Here is a 27454-nt window from a genome sequence, read left to right as displayed (position 1 = left end):
TCTCCAAGGAAGTCAAGAGGGGTGCTCAGGCCCCACATTTGTGTATACATGGTTTCATACTCTGCCTATGATAACTCACCTAACACAGTTGTTAGTTTATCAGGAATGGACTGCTGAGTGGTGAAGGGTAGGGAAAGGAGTCTTACTTGTTCCTTAACATCAGGCAGCCCAGCACATGTTCTTCCATTGCGTGGTACCATCAAATGCGACTATAATCCCTTTTTCCCATTCCTATCCTGCATCCATATGAGAGCATCTTTCTCTTCACAAGCCTTTCAGTTCCAAACCTTATAAATATAGGTGGTCCATCTTATATGGAACAATTGATCTGTTGAAAGGCGTAATATTACTGAATGTAAAATAGGCAGAGTCTAGATTGTTTTGCTAATGGAAAGAACCGTATGAATGTGTGTTATGTTTGTAAAAGGATAAGATTCAAACCAGCATAGACCCCCTTAGCAGGAAGAGCCATGAAGACCAAAGGGTTTTGGAAAGAGACCACATTTAAACATTTTTAATGATTACAGATTCAGATTGGAAAATTAACAAAACTATATTAAAACAAACTGACTGAATCTTAAGAGGTGTAGTTACAAGTCTGCTGGAGCATAAACATCCTTTAACTGATCTTATGCTTCATGTGGTAGAAATTGTATTTTAGTTTCAAAATACTGTATGAAGGCTGAATAAGATTGAACCCTTCAATGTGGTGTTTACATTAGTTTCCAACTAAGCCGCTATTCATCAGTATTCTTTAGACATAACTGAAAATCAAAGTTTTGTAGGAGCAGCCACTCACAGCAGATTTTGCTTTGCTTTTATAGTTTCCCTTCCTTTCAGTTTTCTGCTGATGGATTTCCCCTGACCCCATTAATCTGGTTAGTCAGGTTCTCCAGCATTTTTTTAGATGAGGTTTATCAGGGGACATTAAATATTTGCATAGGAAAGGGCTTACAGCGCAGTCATCGGAATGAGCTGCTGCGCCCCGGTTTGGCAGGAAACAGCCACCACCTCTCTTCCGTTCATGTGCTGCTTGAGAGCACCTGCTGCAGTAGGCTACATGTCTGGTAACTTGAGTGTTCACCGTGTGTTTCTGTCCTGTGGGCTTCTAGCTTGGGTTGATGTTTTGCTAAGGCGTCTGCTTTTCACAGCGTCTACAGGGAGATCTTGGTTCTTGCTCCGCTGCTGCAGCAGAGAGCTGCGACCTGAGCCTCAACCATTGCTAATTTGGGAAATTACAGTCAGATAAGGAATCTTCACTGGGTAGGGAAGAGAATTTGGAATCAAGAGATGGAGCAAGAAGCACTTGTGTTGACATGCACTGAGTCTCCTGTGCTGTGGCAGTGCTAGTGTCTTCTGATCAGGAGAAGGGGGTTAGAGACTTCAGCAGGTGAGACTGTAGGTTCTTTCCTTTGTGGGAAGAATATTTAACCAGAAAATACCATTTGCATTGCAGATCAAGGTGGAAAGTATAGGGCACAATTCTAAAATGTTGTCGGTGTAGCAATCCTGCTAAATGCTGGGAACTGATATTAGTAATCCAAGGACATGCTGCTGTGATCAGGCACAGTGAAGGAGCTGAAGAGCCACGTCCTGCCTGTGGAAAAGCTGGGGTCTGTTGCTGTCAGTGGAGGGAGCTTGAGATAAACACCAACAACTAGAACTCACATTAGTGGAGAGACTCGTGTTGCACAGACTGGGGACTTGACTGAAGGGTCTGGTAACGTAGGAAGTGTTAAAGAAATGGAAAGAGCAAGAACATGGAAGTAAAGGCAAAACACCCATTGAGATTGAGGCACAGTCTAAGAAAGGAAGTAAGTTAAAGGAAAGAGGAAGGAAGAACTCTTGTCGGTATTAATTCTGGTAAAGCAGACCAGTGCAGCTGTTCACCTATTTGTCTAGTCAGGAACTCATAAGCAGTGGCATAAAGATTCTTCCAAGTCAGTTCAGCAGGTAAATGAGCTGCAGCAAGGGACCAAGGTAATATAACTGTGGGTGCAGTGAATTGAAATAATTCATCTGTGGCATTTTCATGCATGTTTTTAATATATAGTAAAAATCACAATGTGTTCATAGGTAATTTATCCAGCAGGAAATAAAATACTATATTTATACCATTAATTATTTGCAAAACATTTCCACAGCTCTAGCTTCGGCACTGCCTTTAGAGATAATAACATATAAGGAAACAAGGCTGAGATGATGATCCAGAGGGCTCTAGCATTGCCGGAGAGTTTTATTAGGTTTTGTGCAATGTTAGTAAAATTATTAGTGTCCTCTTTCTATGTGTTTTTTTTCTTAAGTACTCTAATGGAGTTTTTATAGGCATTAATGAACAAGGATGAGATCAAACAATGCACGCTTTACCCTTGTGGGCAGTCCTATTGACTACAGTGGGAATCACATTATTTTTTTGTAAATGCTATTCATAGTAGAGAATGCAGAACTAGTCCCTAATGGAGGAAATATCTCTATTAAATCTTCCATCATCTCTGTATAGACTGATTTATTCTAGGAAAAATAATTAAATTCATTTAATTATTCTGCTGTCTATAAAAGACAAGAAGGAATTTGCACAAAAGCACGGTTTAATCTACAACCTTATGGCGGTGCTTAAGACAAACAGCCCAGCAGAAACTTGAAAATATAATATATTATTTGTTAAAAAAAAAGAAGAAGAACTCAATATGACCTGAAGAATAAATAAGTCAGTGCTGGATTTAAAGTTCTCTTTGTTTTTTAACCTGTTCCTTGCTGATGATAACGTGAGGAAAGAAGACGCTTCAAGGGCAACGCAGTCCCACCAAGTAGAGCTCCAGATGCTTGTGTTAGTTTATTGGCATTTGCAAGAACAGCAAAGCTCTCTTTTAGACCTCTTATGCACAGGAGGAGGTGGTTTTAGTTAAAAGTTGGTTATTAAGCTGCAGCTGTGAGAAGAAAAATCTGAAGTGTCCTTCAATTGCTAAAACCACAAAGTATTTCCTGATTAGGAAACAAACGTATAGTTTATTCCTAAACTCTGGGTCCAGCACTGGCAATGTTTAAAGCCTTTGCACCCCCCCATGCAAAGTAGCTCAAAAATGCTTGTAGGTTTTGACTTTCAACTCAGTATTTTCACGGTCAAAGAAATTAAAAGTATCTTTTTGGGACCCTCCTGTAAACACAGTGTACAACAGCTGAGTGTAGGAAATACTTTAAAGCAAACGTGCTGAGAAACTCATTACAGAAATTCAAATAAATCTCCTCTGAGACATGTAAATTTAATAGCAATGGGTATAATTTTATAAACATATTTCAAACTTAAGATTTCTAATTAGATAGCTCATTGATCCATAGGCACTGAAGTCTAACCAAACAGTGATCTGCAATTACAATTTGGTTAATCATTTCAATTCCCAATAAAAAGGCTCCACAGCTGCCTGGAGGCTTGGCATAGGTGAAGCAAACCATGGGATCAGCTTAGCTGCTAAAAAAGCTGTGTTTGTAGCTGGGGACCACTGCTGCATATAGGCTGACCTCCTGTAAATCACAGTTAAGGCACGGTACACCCCCTCCCATGGAACTGGGCAGTGGTTCTGACAGTATGCTTGGGGTTATCTTGGTAAGTCTCATAGCAAAAGCAAAAGTGGCTTGTTTTCTTTGTGTTTCCTGCCTGAGGGCAGCTGATTTGGGTTAGTTGCTCTGGGATTAAAAGGAAACAAACAACAACAACAGCAAAGCCCTCACATTATTTTAAGCAATGAAGAAAACTTTCAGATTCAACAAGGTACACGGGGATTGGCAGGAGACCGGGCCACATTGCATGGGCAATGATGTGCTTCAGCACTGGAGGGTATAAAAACAGCTTATAAAAACACTTCATTCTTGACCAGAGGGTTAATTCTACAGTCAACACCAAAGCATTAGGTCACACTCCTGCAGAAAAATCAGCTTTCAGAGATATGCGTGTCTATTTGGCCAGGTTCTGGGCATGCATGGGATCTAAGCAGGGAAGTTAGAGAGCTCACAAAAATGCTAAAGAACTTGAGCTGCTTCTTGGTTTTATCATTTGTACTTGTTAAAATATCAGCAATATTGTGTTTTAATGGAGCTAATTTGAGTCAGATCTCACTAACAGCTCCTCTGAAATTTCTCAGGGAAAGAAAACACATAAAACCAATGACATTTATGCTCTTTGGACCCAAGTAGTATAGTGCTGCTGATAGCTGTTACATTGCCACGATTTCACATACTCCTCTCAGCCTACAGTAGGGATCCTGGTTTTTACAGGATTACCTGCATCTGGCTCCTGTAGCCCTCGCACAACAGCATAAACCTCAGAGGCAGCAGGCTGCTGCTCACCTCTGTGCATCAGTCTGTGTAGGGACATATTACAAGCCAAACATGACACAAACATGAGAACAATCCTTTTGAGTTGAGCGGATCCATCAGCATCCATGAAGTTATTTAAGTGTGTAAATGTTGCAGTCTCAGCCCCCAGGGACTGTATATTGCTGTTCGGGGGCAGGGGGAGGGTGTGTTTATATCTTTAGGGTCAGTGATTCTCTTGGCCTTCAGGGTTCGTAGTTTGACTCCATATGACCAATCTGCCTCATGCAGAAGAGGACCGTCCGTCACTCAGAAGTGACATAAGGTACTCTTAGAGTCCAGACTGCAGTGCCGAAGTGCCAGCCAGCAGGAAACAGGGACAGAGGAATCATTTGGTGATTTAAGTTTTCTGTATTGCTCCACTTTGCAGATATTAAACTAAAACAAAGTCTGTGGCTACAGGAAAGGTGACCACTGAAATCCTAGCTGTGCAAGGTCAGCATGAACGTATATCCCTGTGTGCAGAGGAGGACTCATACAGCAAGTACTTACAGCCTTCAAGGTTTTTGTCTATGTAGAATGCAGGTAAAAAATATGACAATAAGTAAGATTAAAAAGCTTTTCTTCTACATGATCAGGCAGCTTTCTCACTGTGCTAATGTAGGGAACTGATGTCTACAGAAGTGAGAAAATGTGTATACTTTGAAGGAGGTCAAAATATTGAGTTGTACTTGTTTCTTGGGATCAGGCCTGCCCTTTTTGTCTCTGAAAGTGTATGACCAGAATTTCCCCCTTTTCTTTTAACTAAATATTTTTGCTTAATTTCATGATACAAGGGAAATGGAAGTGCCAATGCTCTCCTAAATGTGGGGTTTTCCATATCTGTGGATCCTTGTCTAATATGTCCCCTTGATATGGGACAATAAGAAGTCCAGAAAGGCAAATCTCAGCTAAAGGTTTCAGTCTCAACTGTATGTCCCTGCTTTTTAGAATGTACATTGCTATTTAAATCAGTGAAGATGTTTTGCATTATTCATTCTAGGCATAAAAATATGGCTTGGAATTTAGCTGTCCCACCTCAAATATTCCTCAAGCATGTGATAGTTTTGTTTTTCATTAAAGACTAGGCCATGCCTCTTGCAGAGAGCTCAGAGGTGTTTCTCCAGAGTCGCCAGAGATACCCTGCCTGGGACTGCCCCTCTCAGTCCCTTCAGTGTGTACTGCAGAGTGGCCGACACAGCTCATACTGGCACCTCCTTGCTGTCACTTTTGATGTTTGCTCCTCCTGAGGCCCTCTCCTCCTCCTTCTCCATCCCACCTCCTCCATGTGAAGGGAGAGCAGCATGTAATGTGTTCACTGTTCCAGCAGAAGATACTGGGAATGATTCCTGTGCTGCAACATCTCCATCAACCTGATACTCCAAAGACTTTCAAGAAAACTAATAACCAGTTAGAAGGGCCGAGTGCTGAATCTTTCCAAAGTGGAGTTTGCATTTAAACTTAGGGGTCTAAATATAATGTCACTGTGAGTTTTGCTTTATAAATACAGTTAGGCCTAAAAAAACCACAACCCAGTATAGAGGAAGTGGAGATTGGTTTGTCCTTGGATTCTTCTGTTTCTGTATGTTTGCTTGCAGCATTTGTTTCACAGCTTGTGTAGTTTTTCAGGAAGTTATAAATGAGTATGGTCCATATGTCACGTTATTGATTTGTGAAGTCCGTACTTTGGATAAAGAGAAAATTGTCTTGATGGATTTACTGGATCTTAATTTGTTGTCTGTTTGAAGAAGTCTCCTTGATATTATTCTATGGGTCTGTAATCCAGTAAAGTCTTTGGAACTGAGGAGATTATTTGGTTTCAACCAGAAGTTGGAGCTGAAACAAAAGATAGTAGGCAAAATCCTCTGGCTTGTGTTTCAGTGACCAAACTGCATGACCTTGTTAGTACCTTCTTGCCTTACAATCTATGAGCAGGATTCACACATTTGAAAAGATCATTTTTGTTCCTCTCAGCACAAAAACCAGCCCATCACACTTGCCTTTTCCCTACTGTTTTAATGAGATATGTAAGTAATCTTATCTGAGATGAAATGAAAAATAACTCTGTAGAGGCTGCTTGGATTTTTCATCTGAAAACTGATGTTTTACATCCTCTCACTTCCACAGTTCTGAAGAAATGGATTAGAATCTCAGTGGAAATGAGTTTGTGATGAGGGGTAGGTCTCTCAGCACTGGTCATACACTCATGAAGGTCTATACTGTTGTAAAAACTGAGCAAGCCCTATGTTTCTTACTGTGTTACCGCCATCTGGTATGTTCATAATGTCATAAAACAGTTTAGCAGGACTATAGACACCAAAATAAAATGTTTTTCCATGCTTTCCTAAGCAAACCTTGCATCTCCTCCTTCAAGGTCTTCTCTAAGATTTCATGGAATTACACTGTGGAACAGGTGAGACAGGAGGAAAACAAGAGAATTTCTGTCTGTCTTTTTCCTCCTTATTATCTTGCTGCTTGGTTTTGTAACAGCTGAATTGTATTTAGGATTCAAGACAGTCATTTTTCATTAGAGTCATTAATGTTTAGTCCTGACGTCTTTATTCTCCTGCCTGAGATAAGCTATCAAAATACCTATTTTCCACATTTTTATGCACATTTTATATCAAAAGGAGATTTGTACTTTAAAATTCACCTGCATTCTTTCCTGACAAGCTCTTAGACTGAATGTAGTCACTCTGGGATGGCTAGGTTTCTAGGAACAATTGTTGGAGAAATCTAGAAATGGTACTTTACACCACACTATCATGTGCTTAAATGGTGGTCTAAAGCTGCCCCCACTATTACTCTGAAAGCACAATGATGATGCGTGGCCACACTGAAATCTGGAGTATGACATTACCAAGGGAATGGTCCTTCTTTGTGTGTTGCTTGTAAACACAAACCTTAAGGTGACATAATATCCAGATACCCAATACATTATTATCATCATTGCGCATCACGGGCTCAAAAGGCTCACGCTATCCCATTGGCAGCACTGCTGATATTTCTCAGGCACCTGTGGCGTCTGACTCGGGGTGTGTAGTAATGTGTAATGTATCCGAGCAGTTTTCTAATGTGCCACCTCATGGAGTGGAGGTGAATGACAACTTACTGCTCCTCACTCTTCCCAGCGCTAGGAAGTGTAAGAAGCAGTTAAAGGTTCAAAAGCTGTAAAGAGAAACTTATTCATTAAAAGCCCAGAAGATATCTAAACCAAAAATATCCTGCCTCTGTCTGATTGCATGCAATGGGAGCTTCCCTGCCTCTGTGCCTTCATCTTACACTTCAGGACATTGAATGGGGGTTTAGGCCCAGAGCACCATTTTTCTCCTCTGGGGACAGGAGAGATGATCCATAAGCACATTCTTATGCACTCGTGTGCCGTTGTTTTTCTTTGGCGGCACACATATGCTGTTTCTTAAAAAGCACTGACCTTGTGAAAAACTGGGGAACAGCCTTACAGTCAAGAACAAGTAGGCATGGGCAGAGGCAAGCTATAGGCTAAAAGCTCCATTAAAACATAAATCAGAGGACTAGGAGCAGGCAGTGTATCCAAGGACAAAACCCAGGAGCGAGCGCTAAGCACAGCAGCTGGATGACCATAGGCAAGTGGTGTGTTTCCTTCTAATATCTGATAGAAAGGACAAGGCACCGGTCCAGCTCACAAGCCAGATGACAGACCATCCATTCCAGCAAGAGGCTGATTGCACTAAAGGGTGCAGTCTGATGGCGGCATTACCTTGAAAAGCTAATAGCATTACCAACCTTGCCTAAACTCTAGGCTTGCTCTGGCTAAATGTGCAAGGCCTGATTTGTGCATTCATGCCACCTAAAGCTGGGGGCTCTTTACCAGTAACTGAAATGACCAGGACCTTCAGCACAGCTTCCTTCTTTCCAAGGAAATCCACTACGTTTTTCCACCCTTCTCTTGCAAGAGGACTGTAACGGCTGTTGAGATCTTACCTCCTTCTACTTCCAGGTTCTCAAAGTCCATGGAAAAATGTGTGTATTCACTCTGGGGTTTGTTTTTATTGCCTTCACATTTTCCAAATGTGTTTTGGTATAAATGTCTTGTGTTGAAATTTTCACGTGTCTATTTTGTGTTTTACTTGTATAGTGGGCTCTTCAATGCCAGGCAGAGAGCATATTCTTATTTCCCACTAGGCTGCCCACATCGCTGTTGCTAGAAAGCTGCGTGCACACATGCAGCCTTCTTGTTAATGCCTCTTTTCCCAGAAAGTAATTTAGAAACCTCTGTGTCTTCAAAACCACAGCTGTTTGCCATGAAGCTCTCAGACGTTGCCCAGCTGTAGTTGCTGGACATTGTGAATTGAATTGTCAGCAGAAACCAGAACTTTTTGCTCATAGTGAATGTAATAAGCTAAAACACACTGGAGGTTTTTTCCATCACGGTACTGAATTTGCACTAATTACATTATTCTGAACTGACTTTTTAAACTTAATAAATTTGATATGTGAGTTGCTAAGGAAAAGTGTCCACAGTTATTATGATTACTTTTGTTACAGTGCATTTTGAAGTTACCCAGCAGCAGAACAGAGTGCTCCTACACATGGACCACTAATCAAATTGTCTGATTAGGTGAAATTCTAGACTTTCAGCAAAGTTTTCTCATGCCAAATTGCAGTAATAATTGTTCCATCACTTCTCCTCAAGGGAATCACTCAAATGCTTCAGATATAATTTAATTTCTAAACTGACTGTATAATTAAATAATACAGTATAGCCAGAGGTAATCTTTCTCTATATTTATATGTAAATATTACCAGCAAACAGGAGCCATAGCATCCCTAATTGGCTGTGGCTAATTATATAGTATGCCTAAAAAATATTAACATTAAGGTTAGAAAGTCAAGCACTTCGAATTTGGGCAATGTCAGCTTTAACGTTGCCCAGGCGACTTCAATTTTCCTGCCATTTGTTTGCATGCATGCTAAGGTTTCTAATTGCACAATCACTGTTCTTTTTTCCCTCTTAAGTCCAATGCCTTACTCAGTAAACTGGTAGTAATTGCATATTTCTTTTTATCTATCTTCCTCATTAAGAGCATGGCTCCAAGCCTTGTTTAACTCAAATTATGCAAGCCTTGCACAGCATATATTTTTATTACTTTCCTCTTCTGTGTTTCAATGGTGCTTTTACTACTGAGCACTATATCCAACAGGGATGAGAGTGTCAGGTTGCCTAACTCCCTCTTTAGGGAGAGCTGGAGTTTCAGGAATCCAGACCCCAGTGATAGGAATGCAGGCTGCTGAAGTGATAAGATGTGGAGAATGTAAAACACTTCTGAATGGGCTGTGCAAAGATAAGATGCTGAACAGACTCATATCTCACAGGCAGGTCTCCCTAGAACACATCTACCACAGAGCCCCTAGAAAATAATTTATTTTCAATCACTTTTGTAAAATCAGCTCTTAACACCATTCTGGGTTTCTGGTTGATGAACTCTCTGTGTTTCATATAAAGTTGTCAGAAAAACGCTCACCAATTACAAAATCTTTGGGATTGATTTTTCCAAACTAAGAGTGTTTCCCAATCTGGCTGTTCCAAGTATCACACCATACTTCTCCAGCTAACTTAGAGACAGATGCCCAGTTCTGCTGGAAAAGTGCTAAGCTTCCCAGCTGTAACAAACACCCTGTGCAGTTACCTTGAAAACTCAGCCATGGAAAGCTGGCCAAAACGTCGCTCAAGCAGCTTGCTCAGCATCACGTGTATTGGATCCCAAGCTGGGGCATAGGCCACTTCTCCAAGGCCACACACAAATTATTTGACAATCAGATAAATTTTCTTCATTTCAGTCTTCCTACAGTCTCTGTATCTTATTCATCTTTTGCAAACACAAGATAAGGGTCTAGACAGACAAATCCTCTCCCCTGGCCAAACCTGGAGTCATCCTCTTCACAGCCCTGTCTTGTATACAAAAGGAGACAGGGTCCTGAAGAAAAAAGAATAACAGTTTGGGCTTTAGAATGAAAAATTACTTCCTTTGTTAAAATCCACCAGCATCCACCACCACTAAATGCTACATCAAGTGGTATCACTGTGTACCTTTCACCTTTTATGTAGTGGGAATCACTTCTGAATGGGAAGACCAGGATCTAATCCCTTCCTTTGTCTTCTTTAAAATAAGCATCAGTGATGACAGTCTTGAACCAGGACTATTCCAGACTTTGTGAGTTTGAGTTTGGAGTCTTACTGGTCTGATCACTTGCCAGCTAAGATAGTAAAACTCCTTGTGTTCTGCTGAATAATGACCTTGCTGAGGATATCAGAGGGACTGCACCCAGCCCAGTCCTTGGTGACCCCCAGGGGAAATGCCCACAGTGCTTGTCAGTGAGGCAGGAAGCTCCTGTTAACCAGCAGCTGTGGTTTTGGTATGTACTTCTGGACCTGAGGGTTTTGGTTACTCCCAAATCCTGTTTTAGGTGCCTATATCCCTTCTTTAATTCCATAGACAGACATTCATTTCAGCAATTATGTAGCTCAGTGCATGCTTACTCTGATTTCTAATTTGTTGTTGAACTTTCTTATCTACTAGAAAATAACTATTTACTCTGAACTTGTATTTAGATACATGTATATAAAGTTAATTAACCATAGAGAAAAGCAACGTGCAAACATGTTTATTAGTTGTCTTAAATACGCTGTCTACATAAGAAGAAAGTGGTTTTTTTATAAACCATTATGCATTTAAAATATTTTATTAAGCAAGGAAAACATTAACAGTAATTTATTAAATTGATAAATCAATTAACTGATGGATTTGTCCTGGTTACTAAGGACCATACACTGTGTTTGATATGATTTGGCATTAAAACTGTCAATCTTCTCGGACACATTTGTATACCTCAGCAGGAATTTATCTGTAACTTTATATGCCTAACACCCTCTGCGAATCTGCCCTAATGCCCTTTGGCTTGTCAGAATTAGTGGCTCTCATCCTCTGATACCTGGGTATTTATTTACTGCTAGCACAAAGCATCTGCCTCGTCGCCTGATCCCTTTTTCACACTTAAACAGATCATTCTAAGTAAAGAAACTTTTGTTTCGGAACTGATTTCGGAGAAAACTCCAGGATCAAACTTGCCAACAGAGTTTCAGGTTGACAAGCGGGTATTCTTTATTGCGGCGCCGGGAGACACGGGGGATAGCTCCTCCTAACGTGTGTCCCCGAATTGCTCTACAGGTCATCCTTATACGGTTACTGAGCATATTACATCATTTTCCAAAGGTTTCCGGCATGCATACAAAATGTGGTGGTCTTTAAGGGTCGTTTACTTTTCCCAACAAGCTTAATTAACATTACAGACACAGCAATCATCCTGGCCGCCTACTTATCAGTTAGTTTAACTGCTCTCATCCTGGACATCTGCTAGTCCGGGATGCTCCCCATCCCCAGGTCCTGTCCTTCTATTCTGCTTTTCTCACACCTTTTGTACTGAGGCCCTGAGGGCCTGAAACTATGTCAGCTACCTCCAAGCACCGCAGTTGTTTTCCATTACAAAGCCATCAAACTTAACATTACTTAGAACTGATTACATTTTGTACTTTTGGGCCTCCTTGTCTCAGAACCTAGTAGCAAAACTAAAAATCAAAGTTCTCAGTAGCTGGTGCTGGATTCAGTGACCCAGCAGATCCCGTATGTCTTATGTTCACATTAAAGCGACCGAGGTAGTTATTTTTCTTAATCCTAGAAACTAAGACCTTGCATTTTTGACAGCGGGAAGGACAGTGTTTACACTGTTGTTAAAAAGGAAAGAAATAAAGTTTATATGTAGGAGTGCCTCATTTTGTAATGATGTGGCATAGGTTGAATCAATCATGAAGCAGGCTCATTTGGCAGCCAGTATTACAGCAGTTTTCTACCAGATGCCATATATGGCTAAAACAAAGCAGCTCTTAAGTGAAAAGTTCATTTGTTGCATCCTTTTAACATATGTAAATTACTTAATAGATTATAAGGTGTATGTGGAGAAGAGAGTATGATTCAATCATATTCCAGCCTGAGATTAATGTCTGAAAAGATTATCTGTCTGAAGCCTTGCTATTTAATGATTTTATTCCATTATTTTATAGTCTGACAAAGCTAGCTAGCTAGCTATTTGACATGTACGCATTCATGGTAAAACAAAAAAGCATATCAAATATTGTTTAAAATTATAGCAGGTAAGTGTGTTAATACATTCTAAGCTCAAAAATTATTTCTATATTTACATATATTGCCTATTGACAGATGAGAGCCAAAATAATTGTTTCTGGCAGCTGTTTCAGATGAAGGTGGGTAAATTGTTTAGCTTCAGAAAAAGCATTTAGAATAGTCTAATTAGCAGCTGAGTTTCTGCAGTGATTTGCAGTCAGCTAGTGTCTGATGTGCAGACTGGATGCAGACAGGTTGGTTCTGGCGTGCATTGCAGCAGTGAAAAACAGGAGCCAGCATTTGCATTTCAGCAGATTACTCTGAATTCACGGAATTGTAACTAAAATGTCATTAGCCCAGTGTTTGTTTTTGAAACTGAAGCTGGGGCTAGTCCAGGTCTCATTGAAATGATTTAGGGTTTTTGCTACGGGTTTTGGGCAAGTGCCCACTTCGAGCTCCAAACACATAAAAACCATTTGACAGTTTGGGTACTGAACTCCTTAAACCTTACAGCTCAGTGCCTCTTAAATATTTAGGCACTGCTATCAGTGAAATAATTTCCATAAAGTCTTATTCCTTGCTCTATAACTGCATGCTAATTGCTTTATTGTTTTTGGTTAGCTACCCCGACTCTGAGCTGGCTGTTTCAGGACATGGGGTGTTAGACTAGCAATGCCCTGTATTAAATTTCCAACTGAATGTTTTCCTGTTTAGGGTTAGTCATGAAAGAGTATTTATTTTTGGAAGGCATACCACATGTTCCCAATCCTTTGTTTGCACAGCTGTAAGAGAAGATAACTTAATGGAAAGAATAGTCTTTCAAACATGAAAGAATCATCTTCCAAGACAGCCTTTGAGATGCAGCAGCGTCTATAGCTTCTTTTTGGGTATGCTTAAGCATCTGAAATTAAAATCGATGTTTTTCTTATTACGTGGCATAGATTAGGTTTGCTGTTGATAATACCTGCAGATCTGCTCTGTGTGAGCGCACAGAGAATTAAATTTATTGACAGCTTGGAAAGCCATTCGGGCATTACTAATTGTCATCAGTTTTCTCACGTACTGTAAGACTGCAAGCTACTATAAGAAGAGAACAAGGAACAAGACTTTCACACAGCAGGCAGCTGTATAAATCTCTTATTAACTATAAATAAAATCTTATGAAGTACAGTTTGTTATAAAAATAATTTGATTTCTCTTAAAATACATAACTTTCCAGAAAGTGAAGAATATGGGGTTTAGTAGCATGTATTCTTCAAATAAAGTCTACAGGTATGAAATAAAACTAATCTAAACGCATTCCAATCAAATAACTGAACTTAAAAGAATGACTGCTACTAAATGCGAGCCAGTAGCATTTTGGTGGAATGAGGTGAAACCATTTATGATTTGTGATTGTAATGGCTGCCCTCATACGCGAGTGAAGAAAAGATTGTACCCAAAAGAGCTGGTCTGGAGCAGCTAGTCTGGAAAAGTAACTTCAACCCAGACGGGCCTTTACCCACCAAAAAGATCCTGATAATACTCTCTCCAACTGGGAAGGAGCAAGATAAAAATGTTAGACTTGCATTTTGGAAGGATAACCTAAGACATTATTTTCTTAACTCCTTGTGTTTATTCATTTACTCTGTGAAGTGAAAGCAATTAGGTTAATATATCATCCTAGCTAATGAGGATTTGGGGTGGGGGTTGTTTAAAATTATTTAGGTGATTAAACAAAACTATGTTATGTGTGGCTTCATATGTAAGGATCAAAACCATCAAGGATATTTCACATTTAATACTGATTTTTAGATTTTTTTTTTTGTTTTTTAACAAAGGAAGTAGCACCAGTAACCTAATGGCCTTTATTAATTCTGGTTTGGAGCTATGAAGCTCTTTGTTTGATTCACATATTTATAAAGTAAAATACATATTCTTGCTTTTTCAACTCCTAAATAGTTTCTTAGCTCCAACAGTATTCCTATACAATGAACTAAACATGTAAAATAAACTGCAGCAAAGAAATATTCTACACCAGCAAAAGCGATTGTGGCTGACAAAATCAGTATGTGAGTCCCAACAGTTTCTGTTTCCAGAAAAAATTCAACTGTGAAATAGTTTTACTTCACTTCAGGTTTGATTGTGTTACATACGACTTGGATAGTTTATGCTTAACTGAAAAACAATTTGTTCTATGATCAGCCCTTAAAATAGGTCATGATCTGTTCTGGTAGGCTTTTTTTCGTCATAATTATTAGTTAAATTTTGTTTATACAAAAATGTAATTTACATATTTATAATGTTAATACATATTAATAATACATAATTAGCATATTAATACATAAGCCTTATGTAAATTAACAGGAAAAAAAGCAGTTATTTTGTCTAGTGTAAATAGCGTCTATTCAAAGTTTTCTTTGTTCATAGCACCGGAGCTTGTAGTTATAACAATATCTTCACTTCCTGGCCGAGTGTTAAGATTTGGAAAAGCACAATCTTTGCTCAGTAGGGAAACTGCTTCCTATTGTCAGTTCTCTGCCTTTTTGGTCTGCTGGGGCATTTAAGACAGTATGACATAAATCTGTCCCCTTCTTCCCCTATTTTTCTACCCAAAAGCCAGGACAGAATCATATTTCAGTACCAGAATGTTGTCATTTTTGGACCAAGAGATAGAGAGATGGATGTTCTTAAGGAAGCTGCCATCTACATAAAGTTGCTTTCAGGACAGCAGCTTTACAGCAGTGCCCAGATGGTGTTCAGGGATGACTCTGGATATTTAGACTGATTCACCAGCTAATGATGCTCTCCCCTTGTTATTATTTCTACATTTTTAATACAGTGATTGCCATTTCTTCACGTGAAACCCTGTCTTGGATATGTCAACACTCATCCTTTGTGAGAAGATGAATCTCTCTGAAATATTAGTTTTATTCCAGACAGAAGTAATGTGTTCTTTTATGAAATAAGGTGAAAGTAATTTGACTTGATTAGGTGACGGACTTCAGAGTAGTTTTCATTCATTACAGGACTCAGTTCATATCCAGTATTTTACTTCATGCCTTGTCATGGCTTCTGAGACACTACCTCAGAGGTGGGGCTTTTTGCTTGGCAGAGCATGAGCCTCACAGAGTCCTTGGTCAGGGTAAACATCACTTAGCAACAACCGCCTAGAAGTCAAAACACAGCACTCTCACAAAGGAAAAAACATGGTGATGCGCATGATGGCATAGAATCATAGAAGAGTTAGGGTTGGAAAGGACCTCAAGATCATCTAGTTCCAACCCCCCTGCCATGAGCAGGGACACCTCACACTAAACCATGTCACCCAAGGCTCTGTCCAACCTGGCCTTGAACATCGTCAGGGATGGAGCATTCACAGCTTCCCTGGGCAACCCATTCCAGTGCCTCACCACTCACACAGTAAAGAATTTCCTCCTTATATCCAATCTAAACTTCCCCTGTTTAAGTTTTAACCCGTTACCCCTTGTCCTATCACTACAGTAGCTAATGAAGAGTCCCTCCTCAGCATCCCTATAGGTCCCCTTCAGACACTGGAAGGCTGCTATGAGGTCTCCACGCAGCCTTCTCTTCTCCAGGCTGAACAGCCCCAACTTTCTCAGCCTATCTTCATACAGGAGGTGCTCCAGTCCCCTGATCATCCTCATGGCCCTCCTCTGGACTTGTTCCAACAGTTCCATGTCCTTTTTATGTTGAGGACACCAGAACTGTATACAGAGTCCAAGTGAGGTTTCATGAGAGCAGAGCAGAGGGGCAGGATCAGCTCCTTCGACCTGCTGGTCACACTCCTTTTGATGCAGCCCAGGATACGGTTGGCTTTCTGGGCTGCCAGCACACACTGCAGCCGGCTCATGTTCAGATTCTCATCAACATCTCAAGTGTGCATCTCGAAACCCATCTTCTGCTAGCATGACTGCAGCCTGCTGAGATGGGGAGATAGTACCAGAGTGTTGGTCTGTTTCCTGAGGATGTGTGTGATGCAGGATCAGCTCTACTTAGAAAGCAGTATCTGGGCAATGCCCACCATCTTTGGATCTTCTGGTTTATCCCAATAGATGGGAACAATCTGACTCCATCCAGTTCTCTGAGTCTCCCCGCGTTAGAACAGATAGACTTTACTAATGACTATTTTTCTGTTCTAATGTGGTGACAGGGCTGTCAAACAAACATTTCATTAAATGTATCTATTCAGATAAAAAATTGCATGTAAATATTTCCTGATACTTCCCAGTTGGTGACGTACTTTGTTATTGCATTAATTTTCAGTCTACTTAAGGTCCAAAAGAATTGTGTCCAATTGTGTACTTACATTTTTACTTTTCTATATACAGTGAATGTTGTTGTCTGAGGCATGGCTACATGAGGGCAGTGCTGTGAGCTAAGACAGAGTGTGGGCTTGAAAATCTCTTCAGTTCTTTGGTAAATGCCTGCTACCCTTTCCTCCTTCCTGTATTTGTTGTGGGACAGCATTGTGAACAGCCAGGAAAAGCAGATGAAGTTGATGTGCCCCAGCACTATGGTTTAGCTTTGCAGCTCATTTTCTATAACCATACTGTAATCTTTCCTGCTTACGGAGGAGGCACCCTGTGCAGCAGGCAGGTCCCACTGAGAGGCTGAGCAGATATTCTCGACCACATCAATTTAGTACTTAGGAGAGCACAATATTGTATTAGTTTATTTTTCACTCTGTATGATCATGATTTGGGACTCACACTTTTTAAAACACCGGTGACAGACAGTACTCTTACAAAATACTCTGAGGGAAGTGAGAGCTCATATCTGTAGCAAAGCAACAACGCCTGGGGACTCCAGACATTGCTTCCTGGCTTTACATTCATGACTGCTCATGAAGTACCATGCTCAGTGAGAGTGATCACGTCCTTTGCAATGTCTCACAGGTTTGCTGGGGGAAGTGAAGAACCAGGTACTATGATTTTGGTGTTGTAAAACCTTTTTGGCTTCTCAGAATAATTCTGTGTCTATTAATTCGGCTTGTGTAGGCGATTTGCAAGTTTAAAGAGTGCTGCTGCCCTTATTTACCTTTGATTTTTTTCCATTAGTGAGAAAATTGATGATAGCCAAGAATTTCTTTGACATAAGAAGTTTGGCAATTTCAGGCATGTCTGCCAATGTCTTTGTTTATAGAGCCAAGCCCAATGTTTTTTTCAAACATCAGTTTATCCCAAATCTGTGTGGTTTTATTGTAATTAATGATTTTTTGAATAGTGTATTTCTTTTCACTTCTGGATACTGTTTTTTCCATTCTCAGGCCTCTTAATTAACAGTCTCAAAAAAACTGCTTAATCCCTACCACCTGTGCTTTGGGCAGCTTCTATTATTTCACTATTCAGGCTCCAGGCAGAGCAGCAGCCATGCCTGTCATTGTTCTCTTGTCTCTTACCTCTGCCATAGCAATAGGCAGAGATTGATAGTAGGAATGTTCATGAAAGCCTTTAAAATTGAATTATTCAGTGGGAAGATCACTGAACTTACAAAACCATTCACTGTCACTATCAATTAACTAATGAAAAGACTGGATGTTTTACCCTGGTTCTCAGGGAGTTTTAGGATGTTTATTCAATCCAGTCAGAAATGCTGGCCAATGTGTGAGAAAGCAACACCATAGAGAAAGCTCATAAGACACATCTCAGGCAGTACCAACAGCAGGATTCACCTCCCATGGCCTGGCCCAAAGCATGGAATATGCACAAGTTATAAAGCAACAGCATGGGATTAACATAGACTTCTTGGCACTTGGTATAGGCATATTTGAGGCAAGGTGTGAAATGTTGACAGTGCAATTCAGTGTCCTGGATTGCAGAATGATCTCTGGGCAGCTGATACATCACTGGTGTATTGGCAGCTCAGATACAATTGAGATGTTTTTGTAAAGTAGCACGCACAGATTCAGTACTTACAAATTTTACAAGAGCATCTTTTGTTAGGACTAGATCAAAGACCAACAGGTATCACTGAGCAAGAGCTCAGAATTCATTATTACAATTCAAAGGCATTAGATAAAAGGTTCTGACAAAAGCAGTTGCCAGGATTCACTGAAGATAGAACTTGATGTACCCATCAATTAAAATCAGAGTGTGCCGGAACACATCCAGTAGATTTCTTGGTTCCCTCACACTTTTGCTTTACTTCTCTGGGTGGTACAACATAAGCATCTACACTTGATATGCTCTGACCCAAACATTAACAGGAGTAATAATGTTTCTGAAGAAGAAATAAGTAAGCAGAACTATTACTTTAGGATAAAAACCTAGCACACTGGTCTTTTTTGGATGCAACTATGAGAACACTATGACCAGATTTACACTCGGAGGAAAATCTGGAATGGACTTCAAAGCTCATCTACGCCATCCTCTTGAGGTTCATGCCAGATTCAACTTGGCCTAGATTGTTCCAGGATATTTCATCTACACTGAAGAATCTTTGATGTTGAAGACCTCACATGGCCTCACCTCCCTTCCCAGGCATTCTCTTCTACTGGTCTCGCTGCTAGAAAGCTTTTCCTAATGTCCAGCCCCAAACTTTTGTGCTGCAGTTTTCTTTCTTGTCCTCCATACTTAAATTGATCTTACCCTAAGGTTGGAAGGGAGATGGAAGAAAAAAACGAGGTGATTTCAGGAGTAGGAAAAACACTTTTTGTGGGTGCAGCTTTTTCTGGCAAAGCTGAGTTTCTGCAGGTACGATTTTTATATTTCTGAGAGACCAGAATGGTCACTTCCAGCTAAAAAAGGCACAAATTGGCACAACTGTCCTTGCAAACCACTGCCAGAAGAAATCTTACCTAAGTACACATTCAGGTAGTGTCAAGGGCTTGTATTTTTGCCTTTACACAAACATTAATATGTATTTAATTTAAGTTCAGAGCTAATGTCCCATAAAAAGTAAGAGGGAAAGATACCTTGTGCCTAGGTCCTTTCATTGGGCCAATGGCCCAGGGACTGCACTGAGCAGTAGAGTAAAAATTTCAAGTGAAAACGTGTTAAGAAGCTAAATATTGATAAAATGATAAAATGTGCATGACACCATGTCATGGGCTAGATACTTTGGACAGAGACACTGAGGCAGAACAAATTGGCTTCATGTATAAAATTCTCCAGAGGGTTTTCCTGGCCAGCCCCAGATCCATCAGGATTTGAAAGAACTGGAGTTATCTTTCCTGCTGTGAATGCCAAGTTTCCCTCTTCTCTTCAGTTCTGGCTGAAGGGATTTCTAGACAGCACTGATGAGGGGTGTGTAGTTACACATCGTAAGGACTTAGCAAGCAGTCTATTTTAACTCATGAGTCTCGTTACTGCAATTCAGTGGGTGGCAGATGCCTTTGTATCTGTGTCCACATCTGCTTGTTCTATATAACGGCACACAGTTTCAGAGAAAATGTTTATATTTCAAAGCAAGATGCTTATATTTCTCCTTCACTCTGCCCATTATATGTGGGCACAAACATTCCTTCTTCTGCGGGTTTTAAGAAGCACTTTATGTCTGGATATCTTTGTGTCCAGATAGCAAATAAAGAATGCCCTAAGGAATGTAGAGTGATGCCCATTACACTGATAGCAAGAACACATATTTGCCCTTCTCACACCAGTGTGAGCTGAACCATTAAAATATAATGATGCACATATACATCAATCTTGCGTTAGCTGCTAAGGTATAGTCATGTTTTCAAGCCTTCAGATTACGGTCTCACCTTGTGACTTCTGTGCTGCACTAGTCCGCATTTTCCTGCTCTATTTTTAAATGCTGGCAGACGTTTCTAAAGACATTTATGTTTTTGAGAGCTCACCGGCTTTGATTGTTCAACTGGGCCAGCCTTTGGGTTATGACTCGTATATTTCTGAAGCGATGTTGATGGAGAAATTCATGGACTTGCTTTTGTCTCCTCCCTAGAGCATACGCTATCACCATTGTAGAGATCTGGAAACTGACAGTTCAACATCTGGAACAAAGTCCCTACCAAATTCTATAAAGAGTATTTAAACCAGAGAATTCAGGTGCACAGAGGCCATGAGAAGATTCTATTGATTTGTAAAGAGCGCTGGTCTTATGCTCTGTTTTTAAGCGTTTTGACACATCTTCAGCTGGTATAAGTGAGCATCATCAGTGAAAAACAGCTTTTTAAACATTCTTGAGAATTTGGCTATGTATCAGTTAAGCATTTAAGATAAAATAAAACAAAAGCCAGGCATATTAGTTATGTTTGTCCTGGCATTGCATGTAATGGGTGTTTAACTATCCTAAGTATACTATAGATCAGATTATTTTACAGTTTGGGCATTTTCTTTTAGTGTTACAGTATTTTTTGATAAGTTGAGGCTATCCTTTCCAGACAACACTGGCATTTAGGTATCACTGATGTCCTTGACCCTTTCCTCAGGGGAAGATAGTCTTAGCTGAGACACCTCTCTATTTTAAGGGTCTAAAAATAACACACGGATGTTATCTGACTTCTTAAGATACAAAAGTATTTGTTAAGAAACTAAAACCAGTACCTAGCAGCAATTCTAGAGCTTCCGTAACTTATTTCCAGCAGCTTTATTAGGATGAATTTGAGTGTTATTCAGTGCTTGATCTGACGGCCAGTTTTCCCAGCGTGTTTGAAAATTGCACCATGGAGTAGTATACTTCACAAGATCATTTTTATTTTATGCAATATTTTCAGGGACCCAATTCAGTTTGCACGTTGTTCATTTTTAACAGGTGTTGGAGAAATGTGTGAGGAGTAACTGGGGCATCAGTACGCGTTGAACTCATCAGTGTGTTATAAGGTCATGTGAAAATAATTCCTCTTACAGAGTGAATGTAATAGCATCATTGCCTGTATCACATCTATTCCAGGATTTCTAAAGAATTCCCTGGTACTGTTATTTGTTATTGCCTGACAAGTACAGTCAGCATCAGGAAGGGCTATCTGTGCTGGTGGAGCCTGTTCTGGTAATTCATTGAAAGATAAACATAACTACTGCTGAAGCATGCATAGAGTTTGTGGAACACCAGTTAACACATACTAGCAATGGGATGATTTACATCACTGTAGCTTGGTCAGGATGCTCTTCTAGCATTAGCTTGTCATCCTGGTGAAATTTGGCCACCTTGCTACCTGCTGATTGTAACTAACTGAAGAGTGAGACACAAGCATTCTGTTTCTACACTACTAAATAAGAGCAATAAAATGTCTTCTCCACAAACCAGTAATAAAATTTAAAGTAATAATTAAAAAAAAACCCTACCACACAAAATGCTAAAATGTTGTAATTTTTTATGTTTCTTTTTAGTCTTGGAACTGAACAAGGTGATTATTCCCACTTACGGAACTGTGCCGGATCAGCAAAACCTTCATACTCCTGAATGGGTGGGTACTTCTTTAACTATAACTATCTGTAATATTTTCTCATACAGATATGCAGCAGTCAGTAACTGTTCCAGAAAAATTGCATTCCTTTGCTTTAACATCACATGCAGTTCATCTGTGTGACTCAATCTGAGTTGCTGTATTTGTTTCCCTAATGGTACCTAAAGTCATTGATTCAGATGTGAAAGATCAGATTGACACAGGCACTGGACTCAATTAAAAGTGACCTATATATATTGACCATAAACTGATACACAAACACACACCCCCTTCCTCTCTATTTATAATTTTGTACATGCATGTATAGGATTTCTGTGTGTGTATATAAGGATAGTTATGAACACACTCTATCTATATACACTGTAGATTAATGCATACCCAGGAATTAGTTGTCTAACCTGTGAGTTCAGGATTCATATCTACAGAAAGCTTGGAGACACCAAAAAATTCCTTACTTCAATTTCAGACTGAAAGGGGAAAGGAGAAAAAAGACCTGGAGTATCCATTCCCTTTACCCAAAGCTCAGGCTCCCCAGCTCACCTAATGTTTTCTGCAGCTAACAGGCTTCTGGCTCTAGCTCAAGATACCCTGCCTCAGATCTCACTTTATCTCTAAGGGATGGCCAGTTGACCCCAACAAGCCCTGCCATGGCTTTGCCAACCTGATGCCCAGCTGGCATACTTTTTTCCCCTATAATGGTACCAGTGTGGTCTGCAGTTGCACAAGGAGAGAGCTATAAGCCTGGATTAAAAAAGTTTATCCTAAAGCTAAGGGAGCAACTCCATATAAATCAAAAAGCCTGTTCGATATTTCATTACTCTGACGATGGAGGTTAGTGTTGCTGGCTTTGACTGTGTGTCTTTTCTAGTCAAGCTACCTCTACAAGTGCATCAGTGTTACAGGAGAACAAGGTGTAAACAAAAAGGTTCAACAGTGTCAAGAATATCGCATTGGACCAATTAATTTGAGCACCTAAGATCCTCATGACTATTTTCACATAGAGAAATCATTCAGGAAAATACTGTAATGGTGCCACCAAGTAATGAGAGCTGGAGCTGGTTCCCAGTCAGCCAAAGCATTGACATTTAAACTCAGCTATTTACAAGTAACTGAAACTATCTGTGCATCTCTGTTGCTGTCTACTGGATCCTATTAGGATCTCACTAGAGGATCTACTAGGTGCTCCTGGAATGACAGCCTGCTACCACTGCTGCTGGTTATCACTTTAGCTTGCAAAGAGGAGGTCCCCTGAGACTGTGGAGGTCCAGGTCCTGCTGACTTCTCTGCCTATAAGAAAATACACTGTTTTCTTTGTATGACTGGGAGAACATATAATACAATGAATAATGAGCTAAATAGTTAAAAGATGTAAATCAAGCATTCAAATTCAGGGGTTTAATTAAGCTTGCCCTGTCTTTAATGTGGATATTATGATTGGAGCTGTTTATATAATTTATTTTTCAGCCTGGCCACCCAACTGAACGCTATTTTTGATTCATATAAAATTGAACAGGGAAACAGACTCATAAAAGAAAGAGACAAAGGATTTCCATGTGGTAGTGCATTTTGAAAGCAGTGTAAACGGTGGGATTCAGTCCTTATTGCACTGAGATACCCCAGAGTCTTGGGGAGCTGCTCTAGCAGCTTTGTTGGCAAACTGCTTCTCATACTTATGTGTCAAGGAGGTTTGTTCCTGTTTCTGCTATAGGAAACAAATATCCAAAGTACCAGGAAATGAGTTTCTTTCTGGAGCCGGATACCCTCACCTCCCCTGCCACAGCGTTTTGCAGCACGGTGGTTTTCGTTTGAAACTGCTTTGGTGTCTGGAAAAAAGTTAACCATTTTTTGGAACATGAGATGGAACCAAGGGCTTCCATTTCCCAACTGACTGCCCTGACCAGGATGTTAAAAAAATCCTTCTTAGACTCTCTTTGTGATTCAATTAGTTTAATTTTTCTTATGTATTTCAATGAAGTGAAATGGCATCAAAACAGCTGCACTGTCATATACCTTGTGGTCAGGACAGTCTCCTCCAAGCAGTCTTGGCAGAATTTATTTCTACTGAAAATCAACTGTCAAAATCAAGTTTTATTTTTGGGTACTCATGTTTACCATCAGCTGTAATTTCTGCTCGGTTTTAGCAGCATCTATTCTGCACTGCTCCTTCCTCGTCAGGTCCTCTTTGTCAGCCACTGGGCAGTTTCAGTGGTTGGAGGGGCCAGAAAGATGAAATTGAGAATGAAACTGAGGTCTCCTGAGCCTGTCTGTGAAGTGGATGTAAATTGTAGCTAGAAATGGAAATGGACACTGAATAGGAAGCCTAACCTTAAACGATTGAATAAAAGGGAGGTACTGTGCCTGTTTAAACTTAGAATATGCTTTGCAGCTGGAACTTTGATTTGATTTTACAAGTTGTCCTGGAGTAGTCAAAACTGAGAAGGTTATTGGCTAATAAAACCAGTCCCATTCTTGTAGTGCTGTCTCTAAGAAGAGGAAAATATGCTAAGTTTGCAGCAAGATCCCTACCTCATTTAGCGTATGACTGGGATATTAGTCTCCAAAAGGCTCAGATTCTGTGAGGATGTTGTTTGTAGTATTTCAGTGAGCTGGAAATGTGGCAAGATGTTGCAGGGACAGAATGAAAGGCTCTTATGAATAGAGAAACTGAGTTTGGTCCTAAATAATTGGATTTTATCCCTGTTTCTGTTCTGAGGTTTCTGTGCCAGTCCTGCAAAATCACATCTATCTTTTTATTTCCTGCATGTCAGAGGGGAACGTCTGCGGCCCTGTTTGCATTAGTTCAAAATAGTCACATGCAGGCATGAAAATGAGTGTTGCTCTTTGAACAGAGAGAATTGCTGAGCTCCCGGGAAAGATGTCACTGTCTTGGTGTCGCAAGCTGGAACTCCAAATTTAGCAGACAGTCAACAGGTTTTGGCATTGATCTCTAGATGCCTTACAACATGATCACTGTTAAAATGAGGGTTATATTGTTACTTTCTCTCCTGGGGGATCTTGTAAAATTAAATTTCTCAACATTTCTAGAACATTGAGATTCTATGAGGAGAGTACCACAGGCATAGTAAGAAGGAAATCCCTGTTTTAGGGGTTCAGGTTATTTAGATAAGGTGTAACAAAAAAAAAGAAAGACATTGAATAAAGAAGATAATAAGGAATATTCCAGAACTACTACAAGGAGTATAGAAGTATGGCTTGTGGTTGTGCAATTAAGTCATGTATCATAAAGAACACATACAAGGAAGATAAAACTGCATAGACAGCATTAATTCAAGCCTTTCACAGCCCTCATGTTTCATTATACAGTCTTATCTACTTACAGGTAGATAGTTTGAATTTGGATGTAAATGTAAGGTTTCTTTTGAGAGTCAATATCTGCAGAGGGAAGGATAACTTCAAATTGTCTATTACTGCTGCCCCTCAAATATAATTTCTACAGCGAGAAGGCTTCAGGGAAGTCCGAAAGAGAGGGAATTTCCCAGCTTTCGCATCCCAAGAAAGAAGGGAGGTGCTGAAAAGCAGGTTTCCAGCAGAATACTGTCTTCACCTTTCCTTAAAAGTAAGACCTTTTGTCTCTCTCTGATCAGGAGTGACTGGAATTCATCTGCAGCCAGCAGCGACCTGGCGCTCAGACAGGAAGTCAAGTGGGTGTCTGGTCCAAACTTAGCTCAGGGGACAAGGCATCCCGATGCCTGGCCGGTTACCAGCCGCTTTCTGCTGACAGAAATGTATGACTGTAATGATGCCCGGTATTTTCCTACTTCGCCTTTAGTCTCGGTTTGTTTCACTTTGTTACCTCGCAAAAATTTCTTTGCATGCTGAGGAAATGAAGGAAAGAAACCAACCCCACCTTCTTTTGATTAAGTGCTTGCTAATAACCTCATTGTTGCTTTTAGAACTAAACCAGTTCTCTGTTGGTATTAGCAAACATGAGTCACAAGGAAAAATGTTAAAGGCACAACAGTTTTATGGCCCCAGGGAGACAGACCAACATTAGTATGTGATACACAAATAAACTTGTATCATCCGGGTCTTCTACATATATCTTACATCTTCCAGAAGTAAATGCTTTGTGTTGGTCTTCATGTCAGAAAGGTGTCTCTATTGGTCACTCAGAACATAAAGTAATAAAAGATCTTGTTATATAGTTATGATAGCAAGAATATATTTCTGTAACACTTTCTTCAGTTGATCTCCAAGCACTTTACAAATAATTGTGTTTCATGATATCCTGGTAATATAATTTATTCCTTTTTATTTGCATGATTTGAAGTTTCCTGAGGCCTGTAGAGAAAAATAACTGTGCTCTTAAACAGACACTGCAATTTTCACCTACGTAAAACCCACAACTGAAGTATAACCTGCTGGTCCCCAGCAGGAGGATTTTTTGCAGGTGCCTGTCAGCAGAGGAGATGTTATACAGGCTCTGCTCCACTTTCTTGTTCTCCAGTACTGATTTATTCCCAGGCACGCTGCAGCAAGCTGTTTTGAAGCATATCTGAAAATTATGTGAGGTCGCAGACAAGTAGTTTATCCCTCCAGTAATGATTACATTTGGTGCTATTGACAGTCACACCAAAGGCTCATGCGGACAAAATAAATCACTTCTTTCCTCCTTCCAGTTAGAAAAGTCATTCCTGCAGAGTCTCTTGTTATTTAAAAGAAATCAGCTTACAATGCTGTGCTTGTCCAGGGTGTAGTAAACAATAAATAACTGCAGCTCCTGTGCACGTATTTTTCTTCTTGCCTTCCCCTGTGCTGCCCTTCCCACCATTATCCCTACTGAATGTTTAACAGTATGATGCCCAGAGCAGTGTGGAAAAGTGCAGAGAGGTTTCTTTGTAATGCCACCTTTTTTCCTCCCCTGGCATGGAGCATCACTGTCACTGAAGGGAGCTCTCCACTAGCACGGTCTTCTTTCATCTGCTGCTGCAGGCATCACATGTAGCCATGACTACAGGAACAGTCTCAAGAGTAAGACATGGCAACTCCCCTTAGATACCAGCATGTGGAGGAGCACATGGTAGTCTCCCCCCTGAGGAACTCTTGAGTCAAGGGGCTGAGGGTGGGTTTTATGATGTGGTCACTTGAAGCCAAACCAGTTACCTCAGCCTTTACAGCACTGTGTGGAGGGGCAAGCGTATCTTCATGTCCCACTTGTCCCTTCTCTAAGTGTCACTCTGTCCCAGAAGCTGGGAGAGCAGATGCTGTTTACCATTGACTTCTTGGGCTGGATTAGCAAACACAGGAAACTCCTTATTCCTTTCCCATGGTGGCCACAGAGGACCACAGTCAGGGATGATGAGGAGGTGGCGTGTAAATGTGATTGAATCAGTGCAGCACTTCCCAACTCCAGCAGGATCTCACCAGCTGTGTGTACATCCATTGGTAGTGAGGACCCAAGCAGTGGGTCTGTAGAACAAGGCTTTTGGTGCTGAGGAGCTGGTGCCTGCATTATACGCATTTCTGGGCTTTTTGTTACCACTGGCTACCTCCTGTCTCACTTAATGGAGTGAAGACCCACTTATGCTTACCTGGTCTGATCCTGCTCTGAACTAAACAC

At 40.4% G+C, this 27454-nt stretch overlaps 1 protein-coding gene across 2 annotated transcripts in view; it reads left to right on the top strand.

Moving 5' to 3' along the window:
• ANO6 (anoctamin 6) overlaps positions 1–27454 on the top strand; it is a 77929-nt gene that overhangs the window by 6877 nt on the left and 43598 nt on the right. For both annotated transcript variants that reach the window (XR_008974393.1, XM_057425432.1), the window contains exon 2: positions 21797–21873. Coding sequence is in view for 1 of the 2 variants with exons in the window: in XM_057425432.1 (XP_057281415.1) it covers positions 21797–21873 (77 nt within the window). In the remaining variant the exon portion in view is untranslated. The remainder of the gene's footprint in view (positions 1–21796; positions 21874–27454) is intronic.

The sequence above is a fragment of the Pezoporus wallicus genome, unplaced genomic scaffold, assembly GCF_028554395.1.
Source record: "Pezoporus wallicus isolate ANWC-B61680 ecotype Strahan unplaced genomic scaffold, APGP_CSIRO_Pwel_v1 contig_4722, whole genome shotgun sequence".
Lineage (NCBI taxonomy): Eukaryota > Metazoa > Chordata > Aves > Psittaciformes > Psittacidae > Pezoporus > Pezoporus wallicus.
Note: the sequence above shows the minus strand (reverse complement) of the source record. Positions and strands in the feature narration are given on the sequence as shown.